Raw genomic sequence first — 14,889 nt, forward strand, 5'->3', positions numbered from 1 at the left:
AAGGATACTTGGTTTTTTAGAAATGCTAATTTTAAGGTTGTTATTGCATAGTTTCTACCAGATGATTAGAAGGATGGCTTACTGACTACCCTCCCCCCTAATTTTACTTCTAAAATGTTGCTGAATAAATGCAGATCTTGTGTTTAATCCTGGAACAGTTTTTTCAATAAGCTAGATGTTCCTAAGTCTTACCACAAGCAAGTAGAGTCTTTGTAGCTAACAATCTTACACATGAGAGTATTCATTTGCACTAGAAACATAACAGACATTACCATTTGGGAAATGTAAATCATGGGGAAATCAGCCAGAAGTAGTTCTAAAGTCCGATCTGAGTGTTCTGATAGCGACAGAAACGCTGAGTGAAGTTGCACCATTGGGCTTTTTTGAAAAAACGGTGCGACTACTTAACTAAATGTAAGCAGCATCTTTGCAGCTAACCTCTCAAGTGAGTATTGTATGTTGTTGCCATCATTGTTTTCCATGCAAAGTCTTGACTACTGAATGCACAACAGCATTCACCTCTAACATGCAAACTTGCTCTCTCCGCTTGCTATCTGCTGTCGTAATAGAGAACCTGCCCCGTTGTGGTGCACTGGAGAGCTTGGTAAATGAAATGTCAGATGAAACATGGAATGAACGGGCAGTAAACAGAGTCAGTGCAATCCGCTTTTTAGAAGATGAAAAAGATGAAGAGGATAATGAAATGGTATGTTTTGTCAGAAAACAAATGCAAAAGCGGGTGGTAAGCATGGTTTATCGGACAACTGATTGTCCCAGAGTTAACTGATGTGGTACCAGCAAACAGTCCTACGTGCTGATTTTGCTGGATGTTTCTGATCAGAGACTTCTTGTGGGGGTGGGGTGGGCCAAAGCCCTTTCTGCTTCGAGAAACAAATAAATATTTAAATCTAGATCTACTTGGTGTTTTGTGACTAGTTTTCTTTCCTTTTTGCTTCTTTAAGGTGGTTCCCTTCAGTTTGCTAAAAGCAAAATAGAGGTAGGGATTTCTGTGGAAGGTACAAGCTGTGGACCCTGTGTTTTTGTAGGCAGCAACCCCTATGGGATTTTTTTTCCATTGGATTGTCTCCTACCCCATCACACTGTCTGTCATCTTCCCCACAGTCACTTCCATTGTCCCTCCTTCATTTCATAACCATTTGCATTGCAAGTTGACTGTAATACCTGTGATCTGGCAGAAAAAGCCTCGTGTTCTGCTCAAATGAAGGAGGGTCTAGTGGGAGCATCTGTCACTGTACTTATTAGACCTCCACTAAAATATACACCCACTCCGTCCAAATGCTCTGTGAAATTAGGTCCCACATACATCATTAAACTTTTGAGTCATAAAAGATACCAAACTGCAGCCAGCGAGGGCTCCCAGGTCAGTGTAACTGTATAGTACATTCACACTGAAGATGGTTTTCGGCATGCACCTAAATTGGGGTTGGCAACATGTGGTCCTCCAGATGTTTCAACCTACAATTCCCATCATCCCTGATCATTTGTTATGCTGGCTAGGACTTATTTGAGCCAAAACTTCTGGAAGGCCACGAGCTAAAGATGTAAGTAATATGTACAGTGGTCCTGAGTCTAAACCTAAAATGCATTTCATGTATGCTATAGAAATGGTCCTACTTTGAAAAGTGACTGCCACCTTTTTTTCAAAGTATGTAGAAATTGAGCAAGTCAGAAGGGGTCTCCTGAGCCATCTAGTCTGACCCCCGGCTCCAGCCGGCTCCGCTCATGACATGCCCACCATGTGCATGTCTAGCCTATCCTTGAACACCCTCACCAATGGGGCCTCAGCGACCTCTCGTGGAAGCCCATTCCACACCCTCGGGGTCTTAACTGTCAGGAAGTACTTCCTGGCATCTAAATGGAACCTTTGTTCCCTGAACTTTGCTCTGTTGGAGCGCATCCTGCCTTCCTCTGCAGGGGAGAACAGGTCTCTATCCATCTCCGTGTGACAAGTACAAAATAGATGTTTTCTTACAATTAGTGTACTGCACCACAAAAGGCAGAGATTGGTTCTACCTTCCCCCATCCCCTTGTGGTAGCCAGTGGTACCGCAGCTCTAGTGCTCAAGTGTTGCACTTGGGTAAACCCCCACGAGTGCAATGTTGTTGGCCCTTGCTAAAGAGCTGATTTGCTGCTGAAATTTGGGACCACGTTATTTGTCTGAGGTACTTCCAATTTAATTATGCATTTTATTATTTAACTTATAATGTCAGATTTAACAAACAGCTAACTTAATGACATTATTTGTAGATGAAGTGGCTAAAGGAAGGAACAAAAGTGCACTAAGCAGGGGTGGTAGATATGCCATTAAAATGAGCATAGGCTTTAGTCCTCCATGTTGGCCCGAAAAGGCTGAGGCTGAGGTAGTACTCAGTCGCCATCAGAGTTCGTATTTGGTAGGCATTGCAGAACACACATTTCAGTTGTCCAAGATAGTCTTGCCAATTGCAACTAATGCAAGGTTTGCTAGTTCGTCTTAGCTCTTGATATTCTCTGTTTCTTGTTAAATCATGTGAAGTATTTACTTGTTCAGAAAAAGAACAACACTCAGGGTCAAGAGGAATCTGCCTGAAATGTCTGTTCTGCCTTTTCTGCCTAACTTCTTAACAGCAGTCCCTTCAAATAGATATGCCCACTCGGCCATGAAGCTCTCTGGAACACCTGGAGCCACTCCACTCACTCTCAGCTTAACCTACCTCACAGGGATACTAATGCTAGTATAATATTACACTGTTTGACACAAAATCAGCTGCTCCCTTCACCTAGTTTTATTCTTAAGAACCAACGCAAATTAAAGGCAGATAAAATCCCATTGTGTAAAACTAATGGGGGCTACTGTGAGTCAGAATGCATATGCTGGTAGATGCTTTTTCACATAGCTGGTACATTCACTTTTCTAAGATTGTCACATTTTATATCTGCATATGCAAAATGATCCTTGCATGTATTCGAGTCTCTTGAATGTTAGCAGGCAGTTCAATAGATATATGAGCACCACATTTCCAAAGTAGATTCTTACAGAGTTTTGAAACCAGAAGCATGTTGAAACATTGTCTTCAAAGTGTGAAGTAGCCCAAATATCACATGAAATCCATAATGATAAAATAGAGAGTTCAACTTCTTCTAAAAGCCCGGGAATTTTGTAAAAATAGCCCTCATTTTTGTGATGGGCAGTGATTCATCATGAAATTTGACACTGTAGGGCAATATATTTTAACAGGCATAGCCAACAGAAATCTACGCCCTGTCACACATCCAGAACAGCAACTGCTTTCACATAAATATGTTTCGAAAGTCCTCTATTTTAAAAGCAGTTCATCATGGGCCATTGTGCTGGGGTCTGCTATTTAGGAGAAGTAAGATGTCTAGATAATTCCTTGGGAACATTCTTTTATTCATTTCTCATGCAATAAGAATGATAATGTCTTGAGCAGCACAGTCTCTCTGAGGTAAAAGAATAGCTATATGAAAGCCACTGACTGAAATAACTAGCCAGAAATAATGTCATGGGAGACTGGAGCTGGGAACAGTTCTTGTGGATTTTCATCCTAGTGAGCCAGTCTGCATGACTGACCAGCCAACTTAATCAAGTCACGGTGGTCTGTGGTTGAGCAGCTCCACTGAATATGCAGAGCCCAGTCACAGCTTCCCATGTTGTGTAAACCCAAGAAACATGGGTTCTGTTAGGGCTCCACCACCCTTGCATAACCCATGGCCTGTTGTTGGGTTATCTGATGGTTATTTATTTATTTAGTTATGATAGTTATTTTACTTATTTGTTATATTTCTATTTTACCTTTTTTCCTACAAGGACCACAAGTTTACATACTCCTCCTCTTCCTCCCCATATTATCCTCACAACAACCCTGTGAGCGGGGTGAGGCTGAAAGTCAGTGACTAGCCCAAAGTCACCCAGTGAGCATCATGACTAAGTGGAGACTAAAACCCAGATCCTCTGTCCCAGACCATTGCAGCACTTTAACCACTGTGCCACACTGCCTCATGTTTCCCACAGTCTTTGGGTTTGTGTGACATGACAAGCCTCAGTTGGACATCAAATATGCAAATTCTGCCCAGCATGGCTTAAACAACTCATAATTGTTGTGGTGGTCATGCGGACCAGGTCAAAATGTTGAATCCAGACTAAGTTTTGCTTGGTTCCTAATGAAAACAGTGGGGCAGATTAGCCATGTCTTTGATGCAGTTGCTTTCAACTAGGCGCAACTAGCTTAGTATGGATCCAGCCCAGTGCTGCTACCCACAGAGGGGATGCATGTGGTAGAAGAAGCATGAGCTTTGTTTTGTGTCTGAACCAACATACCTGTTGTGCTTGTGGTTCTCCCCTTCATGCATATTGCTTCTCTGTATCACAACTGGCATCTCTTGAGCTGTTATATATATCCCCTGCTACATTTGTTATCAGACTAAGCAATTTTTTAAAAGCTGACAACCGATATTTACATTCCATGGTAAACCTAATAATTGGTCACTAAATCTGTAAAACAATTAACATATATATATATATAAACTTTTTAAAAGAGAGGCACAAGAAAAATCATTTACTCCACTGTTTGTTTTTAGAGGACACTTCTAAGGCGAGCCACTCCTCACCCTGGGGAATTAAAGAACATGAAAAAGACAGTGGAAAATTTACGGAATGATATGAATGCTGCTAAAGGACTGGATTCAAACAAAAATGAGGTCAATAATGCCAATGACAGAGTGACCACTTCTGTGTAGAGACTCGCGTCCTCCAGATTTTTGCCTCCTGTGTCTTCCCCCTGCTGTTGAATCGTTACTGTTGCATCCTGGGATATCATTCAATCAACTTTCATGTGTTTAACCAGAAATCCGATCTGACTCATCTCGTCCTTGTGTCATTTCTTTGGAGGGTGCTTCTCATTGGAAGAAAAGTGCCTTATTTCAGTCCAAGCATTTGAACGCAGAGGGCGCAGTGCACTGAGAAATGCCTCCCACGGTCTTGTGCTTTGCTTGCACAGCTCCTGTTTGTTGGCTGGTGAATTATTCCCATAATTTCCAGTGTTGTCATTTTAATAGATTTTAAGCTTTCTGTTTCTTTTCTTTCTTTTTTCTTTTTGGAACAAGGAAAACACACTATTTTGGAATCATGCGTCTCATAACACGGGATTTTTCTGTTGGGTGGGGTTTTATTTTTGTCCTCTTTTTTTTGGCCTTTTAAAGGGCTGGGGTATTTATATTGCCCGCTTTGACGTACAATTAAAAATAGTTTATCGAGAACTGATAAGTTTTTACCTCTTTGGCAGCTCAGATGGTGTAAATTTTATAACTTTGTATAGGAATTTCTTAGCAAACGTTGTATTTCATTTTTTAAAGAAATTTAAATGGTACATTTTACTATTTGTGCAAGAGGAATTCCATGGATATTCATGTTTGTTGTATCTTACATGTGCCTTAATGCAACCCATATCAGATTAAACAAAAAATAAGGAACAGTGAGATTAGTTTAAATAAGGTATCTCTTTAGATATGCTGTTTTGCAAACAATTAGCATTTAATTTCCCTTTGCAAACCTATTTTTAAATTACCTTCATTCTATCATCATGATGATGCTAGAGTTTAAATAGCCACTGCCTTATGATGTGCACTGACACACTTTTTTAAAAAAATGTTCATAAAGAAATCATGTTGGCTGCTGAAACATTTGTAGTTACTAAATTTCAGGTGCCCACTTTTAAATGTGCCATTTGTAAACCATTTTAAAACGGAACAAAATGCACAACAGCAGGTTCATAAGTTGTGAAAATGAATGTTATATACTATACAGGCATGATATTTTCAGATCTACTTGGAAGGTTTTATATCTCTATAAAACCTAATAAAACACTAAAAAGTCTTAGTGATTCAGTAACCTTTTTATTCTAGTACTAAAACTACTACTAAAAAGGATGTGTATTAATTTGAGTTATATGTCATACTATCCACTGTTCAGTGCTGACCCCTAAAACGATTGCTCAGATTTATTTTGAAATATACTGTAAATTCCTGAGGCTGATACCCACTGTTTATTTGCTGGATAAATAGACTCAAATAAAACAGATGTTGCTTTACAAGGTAGCTTTGTTAGTTGCTGCAGGCTGGCCAAAGAATGGATAAGGAGACAGTTCAGCATCCAGACAAATGTGAATTATTTCAGAAAAACTCACTTTGTGTCCTCGTTGTGCCAAATGAAAACATACCCATGGTTGCTTAATGGATTGCACAGGCAGATGGGAAATCTTCAAAGCATATAATACAGCATTTTACGAGCCTGAAACCAACCAAATTACTTTTGTGAATTAACTGTATGTTTCTGAGCATGCTGTCCCCCTCTGGAACTCTTATTTACATACTATGAGATCATAAGGGCTGTGGGGGGAGGGGGTTGGAGTGCATCTGTCTGAGTGTGTGCTGTAACAGAGTGTAATTGCAATTTGGGGTGGAAACAGAAAACTCTTAGTTTCTTAATATGGATTATCATTGTGTTTTTCCCTGTCCCGTCATCACCTCAGAAGCAATAGAAGAAGGGAGGTTACCAGGGGGAACCCAAACTTCACATTTTTCTATGGATGTTTTTGTCTGTAAAGCATCTGTTTTGACATGCATGTAAATATATTAAGGAAAAGACTGTGTAGGTGGATTATTGTTACAAAAGCATCTGTGAAAAGATCTGCTTGTTCTTAATGCACCGTGTGTTCTTCAGGAAAAGCAGCTTTGGACTATTATGGCTGTGAAGGATGCCCCCCAGAAACACTTAGCTCCTTCTTCAGCTTTTCCTCATTACATTTACAGTAAAACTCATGACTGCACCATAGGCTAGATCTGGAGCTTTGCCAACTTTTGTTGTGTGTAAGGGTTTTATTTTAAGTGGGCCTTGCAGGGAGCCTCTCCAGAGAGTTCAGAAAGAAACAGTTTATAAAGTAGATGAAAGTAGATGAAGAAAGTGATACAGCATTGTGCAAATTTTAGAAAAACGCCTTTTCCACACCTGAGTTGGAGTCGGAACACTAGGGGAGTCTCACTCAAAGTTTTCAGCTGGTCTGTAATAACTGTGTTAAGGGGTGATTTTATGATGCATGTATATTCCTTGTGTTACCACTTGGTTCCTCAACACTTGAAGAATAGCAGCCGAAGTGGTGCATTGACTACATAAGTACTTGTTTGGTTAAGATAAATTGTGGTAGTTCACAGAACAGAAAGTTCTCCATCCTTTCCTTCCAGCAGCCATTGTTCGGGGTGGGGTGGGGGGGACTTGATCCTTCAGAGAGACTTGGGGCAGGGAATGCAGCTAGCTGCAGAGTGGAGGAAGGGGTGGAAAGCTTCTAAACTTCCTTAGGTTAACATATCTTAAGTCAAGCCATTGTGTTTGATGGAGTATGGACATTAGACTTGAAGAGATCCAGGTAGCTTGCATTTTGATCCCTGCAAAATTAAGAAATGATCATGTTTGTGTGAGCCGTCCCTGCCAAGAAAAGGGTCATTTTTGTACCTGGTGAACATGGTTGTTTAGTGGTTCAATCCTGCAGTGTGTGGGCAAAACATACATTAAATTCTTTGTCTCTCCAGGTGTTGTTTATAATTTGTTTGGTTAATCTTTGCTTATAATGTACATTGCTCTGACATAAACTTTGGTTTCTGTTTTCAAAGTTCCATGGTTCCTTGCTTTCAAATATAGTTTCTACCCTTCAAATGTGGTGATCCATTAGATGGTCCAAAGCTAATTCAGCACAGGCAATCTTGGGATCTAAGCAATATAGTATTTCTACCAGAAGATTGCAAACTGATTTTTAACTCCCTTGTAAATGCTCATGCTCTTGTGATTTTACCATTTAGAATCCATGCTATAGATCAAGAGCATGACATCTCTTCCACCAAATTTCAGTTCCCGCCAATATGTTGGGCTGTATTTGCACCTAAGTTGGTTTATGTTACCTAAAACAGTGAAGCATCAACCTGAGTTGATTACATTTCTCCTTCCCTGGTTCTCTTGTAATATGTGAATCTGTAACTCTCCTCTCTAAGCTGCCTTATCTTGTCATTGGGATTATCTTTTGAGTCAAACACATTTTTATTCCACCACAGAATGCTGCAGTAGGAGTAAGGAAAGAAGCCTCAGTCATGGCTCATTGTCTCCCCTGCCCTCAGAATATGGATAAGCATCGTAGAGAAAAAAGGGGGAAATACAACATAGTGATGCAGTGTGCTTTTGTATCAGCTCATCATATTCGTAACATGTAGTCTTGGTTCATGCATCCCAACACCAATTTCTGGGTGGTTAAATTCCTGCCAGGGACAGGTGGAGTATGTGAACTACGAACAAGACATTTCCATTTTCAGTTAATAACCCAGTGATGTCCTTGCTCCTCGGTCGCTTCATTATGTGTAGAGGAGAAAAGCCTTGGGGTGGTTGCAACTGTTTGAAGCTGAAAACAACCCAGAGTCACAGGATTTACACGTTACAGAACAAGACAGGAATGGGATGTTCCTAGGTTATTGATTAATGGTTTGAACATGGCTAGTGCACTCCATTAATTCCTGCAACTCTTGGGTTCAATTTTGCCTTGACATGCAGATTGGGTGGTAGAATGAAAATCTGATGCTGGTATGTGGTGGAGCTTCTACCAGCTTCCACAGAAATGCGGTAGTGTGTGCAAGCAATCCAAAGAAGCAAATTGACTGGATTTGCACGAAACAAGCCAGTGGGTAACCAGCCACGACAAGTTGTTGTGTCATGTTTATTGTTTTTAGAAACAAGGTACCCTGAGAGCCCAGAGAGTTTTAGGGGTTGTTTAGCCCACAACAGGCTATTGTGTCCTTTGAAACCCATGGAGCAATTTTACTGTGGGTTGTGGAGAGAAAGGAAGGGGTATGTGTTAATCTTGTCCAAGCTTACTTAGAATTAAAGTTTATAATCATAGTGACATAATCTAATCATTTGTACATTATTGACTAGTTAACAATGTGTTCTTGTTTTGTTTTTCAATTTTAATTAATTTTTGGTTTTATTTTTCAGAACACTAATAAATTTACTTTTTTAAAAGAAAACATATTTTTTTAAAATCCCTTGCATTCACTGCATGAATTATACAGTTAACACAGGTTTGCACTCCAGATTCTGACAGAATCCACAATGTATAGGACCCTTGCTTCATCTGCATGCAAATTTTCTTCCTCGAAAACAGGCATGAGGGTCAATCAGGTGCTGGACTATTAAATGGAAAGTTGTGTTACGCTAAATTTCATTCTGATATCTCAGCAGAAGCATTGTTTGAAGAGCACTGTGTTGAACAAGCCCTCTACACTTTCTACAAAAATATGCTGCTAAATCCTGGAACTATAGAGTTGGCATCTGTGGACAATTCTGAAGGATGTACATGCAGTCCATTCGCATGTGTGAAGCAGTCCATTTTCTGAACTTAAATTACAACAGTAATTTTCAGACTAAGGCACTAACTTATCTGCTATAGCTTCTTTATTGCTTGTAAATTATTAAGCAATAAGAAGTGCAGATGTTAAGTACAAAGTCAACTGAAAAGCATGCTGTTAAGGACTGACATGCTCCATATGCAGCTGTTAAATATGTTTCCATAACATAGGACATACATTAATTTAACAAACCTAGCCCGGTGTCAGCTACCAATCTGTTACTCTGGAAATGAATGCTTTGGAGCAACGTACATTAAAAGTTGGCCTCCCAAGAACTTTTGTACCATGCATTAATCCTTACAGGCTTATTAAATATTTTTTAAAATTATCTCAAAAACCAGATGCATTAGGGAGTAAAAAGTAAGCACCTGGTAGGCTTTTTGCCCTCCTGAACAGCTGTATCAACGTTCTCCTACATAGGAGGTACCAGGCTAATTTCCCTGTGCAGTCCATCTTAGGCTGAAATTAGATGTTCCAAAATTATCTTAACACAGATTATATTTGTGCCACATTTCTTCCTGAAGCTGTACAATGTCCCAGAGGTATATACGGATTGTTGTGCTGAGTTAGCAGTGCATGTGATTGGGTTGGAGGAAGTAATAGCAGCTACAGAGGCACTGAAGGTTTCAGCCTGATGGATGAAATTCGAAGCAGTTGTCAGGGTGGGTTCAGCTGGAATATAAACATGGGGCCAGAACACCAAAATTACCAGCTCTTGCTGTCAGTACATCTGTGTCAGTCATTCAGGCTTAATGTTTCAGCTAAACCTGCAAACAAGCTCCATGGAAGGCATTACTCTTCAGATGTTTTGGATTACAAGTCCCACCTACCCCAACCAGCAAAATTCAATGATTATGGGAGCTGAAGTCCAAAACATAGGGAGGGGATGGGTTACCGACCTGTGAATCTGAACATTCAATTCACGATGCCTGTATGTAAGTCCTCACTTGTATGGCTATCAACTTAAGGCTGGTAAGGTAAATTTGCATTCTTTCCAAAAAGTCAGATAAGCTGTGTGATACGTAACTCAAGTGATGAAAACTTTAGTCACACTGGAACTATTGCCTGATGCATTGATTATGTTTTCAGGATGTCTCCAGCAAAGGTGCTCAGTAATCCCGATGTTCTGTTTGTCTTGTCAGGAATTCTGTCCTCCTGTGTCATTCCAGCTTGCTCTGGCTGAAAAGTGTGCAGTTCGGTGATCTCTGCCTTTGGCCTTCTAGGTCAAGCCCTTTCAGACCTTCAGTGTTGGGTTATTTCATCCAGCCCTAAAGCAGCATGTGTGTCCCCGACCTTTGCATGTAAAGGGGATTTATTTCTTCACTGGACTTTGCACCTTGATACATACTGTGACACAATCTGATGTCCAAAGATGGTGAAGATTTTTCGAGTTCCTATCCAAATACTTTTGCTCTTGTTTGTCCTATCTATAGATCATCATCATGGGAAGACTGTCAGAGCCAAACTAGATGTTACATCATTTATACAATTAGTGATATTTTTTGTTTTGCTTTGAATGTAAATTGCAAGTATGTGGTTTCAATCAGGCCTGGGATCTTGGTGGGCGTAGGAGGAATTAACAGTTTATCCTTTGTTGACTACTGGAACCTGATCAGGTCCCCTCCACTCTCTCTTGGCAACAAGAACAAAGATCCCACTGGTGCCAAGAGTTCTTTCTTCCTTTCATTGCTAATTTCATGAAAATCTGGTTTCCAAACAGCTATCCCACAGCTATCCCCAGATATCTTACCTAGAACTGGGGCCTAGCAGGGTCTTTAGAAACCAGATTTGAAGTGTAAAATTTAAAGAACACCTTCTGCTACAGCTTTAGTTATTGCAGATCAACAATCTTTGTCCTCTTAAGCAGGTTGGTCAGAAGCAACTTAGCTTGCCTCCCAGGACTAAAACTGACAGCCACACCAGCAGTTTCGTCTGTGTTTCTCTTCCATCTCTGTTTTGGAGCCCACCTCCCCAGTCCAAATTTGGATCCGAAGGCAGAGCTCATTTTAAGATGTGGATTCACCCCCTGCACCTAATATAAAGTAAAAATGAAAAAAAAACATAGCTGATACTTCTGAATTTATTTAATTTATATATTTATGAATCCTTTTGTTGAGCGATCTAGCCCCCATCTCCAGATGCAAGGAAACTTGCAACTGAGTAATGTATGCTTTGGCCAACAGTCTGCTTGCCAGAGGGAACAGAACAGCCCCTCTGTTTCTGCCCTGCAGGGACAATAAATAGCTTGTAAGATTCGGCAGATTTGATGACTCCAGAAGTTGGCAACCAGCTAGGATGAAGTGGTAAGTTTCAGAAACAGATGAAGCACTATATAACAGGAACCACTAGATGGCACCATTACAGTCAGGCATGCTGGTTGCTCTGTTAAAAAAGTATATCAATCAAGGATGTTGAGCATAAATTAAATCTGATTTAGTCTTTGCAGAAGACAGTACAATACCGTGTGTGCACTTGCCATTTTTCTCCCACCGGAGGTTTGCTAATACTCAATGTGTCTATCTTATTTATACAGATTACCCACTTTTAAGTACTTGCCAGATATCCTACATATATTTTATAGTCCGCTACAGCTATGGGTGGATTAAAATGTAAAATGCCTACTTGAAATTTCAGTTAGCATACGGCCTAAAAGACTGAAATCCTTGACTTCCTAAAAGCTGCATTAGAAAGGATGGATGCCACGAGGTGGTAACTGTTCCGAAAGAGATTGTGGCTTTTGAGTCACCAAGAGCAGGAGGGTCCCACCTTGTGAAACAGCTGCTCATAAACCTCTGTAGATACCTGTCACTGCCTGAGCACTTGAAGCAATTTTAAATTGCTTATTTCTTAACTATAATTGTGCTATAAACCCTTTGCATCTTCCATTCATGTTCATACATGCTAAAACCTTTTACTCAGTGGGTTGTGGAAATGCAGGGAGCTACATGCAATTCACAGGTGATATATTCTCCACGGATGGACCAGGCCCAGACCTGCTTTGCTTTAGCAAGGTGGCTGCCGCAGGTGCCTTCAGACTTTGCCTTCAGTGAAGGGGCTGTTCTCACTTCATCTTGCCATGAAAAGGTGTAGGCAGAAACTGTTGCTGTTCCATAAAACCTAAGCAACTTGGAACCGAGTTTTCTTAGGGACTGCCTCACCCCTTATGACCCGCCAGTCCTTTACAGTCGTAGGAAGGACCATTTCTGAGGGTTAGTGGCTGTGCTTTGGCTCAGGAGTGCAGCGGAGCATGTTTTACTGTTTTAGCACCCACCCTTCGGAATACTTCACCAATGGGCATTGGATGGACCAAATGTCAGGCATCCTCCTACAACTCTTTTTTTTACACAGACTTTTCTTAGGTGTGACCCAGCCAGCTCTGGTTTATGGCACACAGTAAAGTGTTGGGTTTTACTGCTGATTATTTTGCACTGCACTATTTTTATTGCTATTGTTATTGTTGCTTTCATGTCGATGTATTTTGTGTCCAAAGTTTTGAGGCCTTTGTGGAAAGCCATTGCAATTTTGACTAATAAATAAATACAAAAATAGAACTTTGTATAGGTGGGGGTGGGAAAGATAGAACCCTGAATATGCCCAAAATATACTATTCCTTCTTTTGTTTTCTTCATTATGTGTCCCTGGATGGTTAAAAGGACAGCCTGACATTTATTTATTTATTTATTTATTTATTTATTTAAACTTTTTTATGCCGCCCCATTCGCCGAAGCCTCGGGGCGGCTTACAACAATACTACAGTAATTTAAAGGGATTCAGATAACAAAGGAGTAGCTGTCTCTTTATTATTTTTACATAAATTATACAGGCTTAAATGTAGTAAACAACTTATCATAATTATAAGGGGAAAGTTTTTAAAATAGTTTTTAAAATATAATGTGTCATTTCAATGTATTTAACCAAGCAAGCAGGTCTTAGGTCATCTCCAGCAAGAAAAAAGTCCTTCCAAGGCATTTTTGCCCCATTTCTAAAAATAGATCTTCAGATCTCTTTCTGCTAGTTCTTCTTATGTTAGTCAATTGAACCATAAATGCAGTAGCCCAGACTTTGAAACACGAATCGTCTATTTAAGGTGAATTAATATTTTTCTATCTAAAACTAATTGCCTTCTTAAGAGATTAGCCATCCTATCCTCTAGAGCAAATATATCCGTTAGGTATCCAGAATGAGCCGCTAGGGGATCTCTAGGAAGCACATGGCCCAAAATTAATTCAAGTTCATGTACTACTCAAATCTAAAACATTATTTTAGGGCAAGGCCTGTAGATATGAAAAATATTCATTTTACTAAAGCTGTTCTTCCACACTGTTACCATTTATAATAAACAAAGACAAAGGAAGCCCAATTTGCATGACATGCAGAAATGTAGGTGTAGAAATAATAACTGTAATTTAAACAGACATATAAGACACTTCTCACCATGTATGAGAAAAGTGACCCAGCGACCTATGTACTCTGCTATCCAGGTGTTAAGGGTTGATGGACGACTTCAACTCCCTTCTTATGATTCTTTGATTCTAAACTCGTCCATAAAATACAGGACATTTTCAAATAGAGAACTGTCTTCTTCCATCTCTCCAAAATAGAGGACTAGGGTATCTGGCCACCCAAATAACTTTCCTTTGGCTGTTTACTGAGTCTGGACAGTATTCAAAAACATACCATCAAAAATTAGCTCATTAAAAAGTCAATATTTATGTATGATGTACTTTTTTGACATTCTAGGTCCACTGTTGGACTTCCTAAACAGTATTTTTTCATTTCTCTATTTATCCTGGTAAGAACTCCTTCTTACATCTAGATTAGTCAATATTTTGTATCTTTGATGTAGTGTTCCTTGTAATTACAATCTCAAACTTAGAGCAGTTCTTAAATGAGCCATCTTTATAAAATTAAATACCGAATCTGAAGATATTGAACAAATAATCTGCCATGGTTGTTTGTGAACTACCCCATAACTCCCAGCAACGCCATTTTGAACCTTTTCCTGATCTCACTGAATCATTTTCTTCCTGGATCTTCCTATTATCAGAGGAACAAGTTACCTTGAGTGCTTTCTAGAACAGCTGTCCCTTCAGATGCCAAGAAACTGAACAGTTAGTTCAGTTCTCTGTTTATCTAGTTCTGGTTTGATGAGGCTAATATAGGCTGAAGGGGACCCTAAAGGAACTGAGCTAAACTGCAAAACTCTTTGCTTCAATCTAGCAAACTAAATTCTTGTACAGATTAATTCCCAGTAATAACAAACCCGGAAGATAAAACTGTGCAGTCTGGGAGATCAGTTTTAAGATTTGCTGTCTCCTCAGAGTGAGTGGCCAATTGCACATCACCACAAGAGAGGAAATGCATCACCAAAAAAAGAGGACTCTGATTTGCATACAATTTGCATATACTAATTTATATGTTTAGTTG

The 14,889-nt window shown here is 39.8% G+C and overlaps 1 protein-coding gene across 2 annotated transcripts in view; it reads left to right on the plus strand.

Moving 5' to 3' along the window:
• LRRC1 (leucine rich repeat containing 1) overlaps positions 1–7,682 on the plus strand; it is a 94,430-nt gene extending 86,748 nt beyond the window's left edge. For both annotated transcript variants that reach the window (XM_044421535.1, XM_044421536.1), the window contains exons 13-14: positions 570–706; positions 4,600–7,682. In XM_044421535.1, coding sequence (XP_044277470.1) covers positions 570–706; positions 4,600–4,758 — 296 coding nt within the window. In that variant the 3' untranslated portion in view covers positions 4,759–7,682. The remainder of the gene's footprint in view (positions 1–569; positions 707–4,599) is intronic.
• The last annotated feature ends 7,207 nt before the right edge of the window (positions 7,683–14,889 follow it).

This window comes from Varanus komodoensis, unplaced genomic scaffold (assembly GCF_004798865.1).
Source record: "Varanus komodoensis strain SLA01 unplaced genomic scaffold, ASM479886v1 scaffold12, whole genome shotgun sequence".
In the NCBI taxonomy this organism is placed as follows: domain Eukaryota; kingdom Metazoa; phylum Chordata; class Lepidosauria; order Squamata; family Varanidae; genus Varanus; species Varanus komodoensis.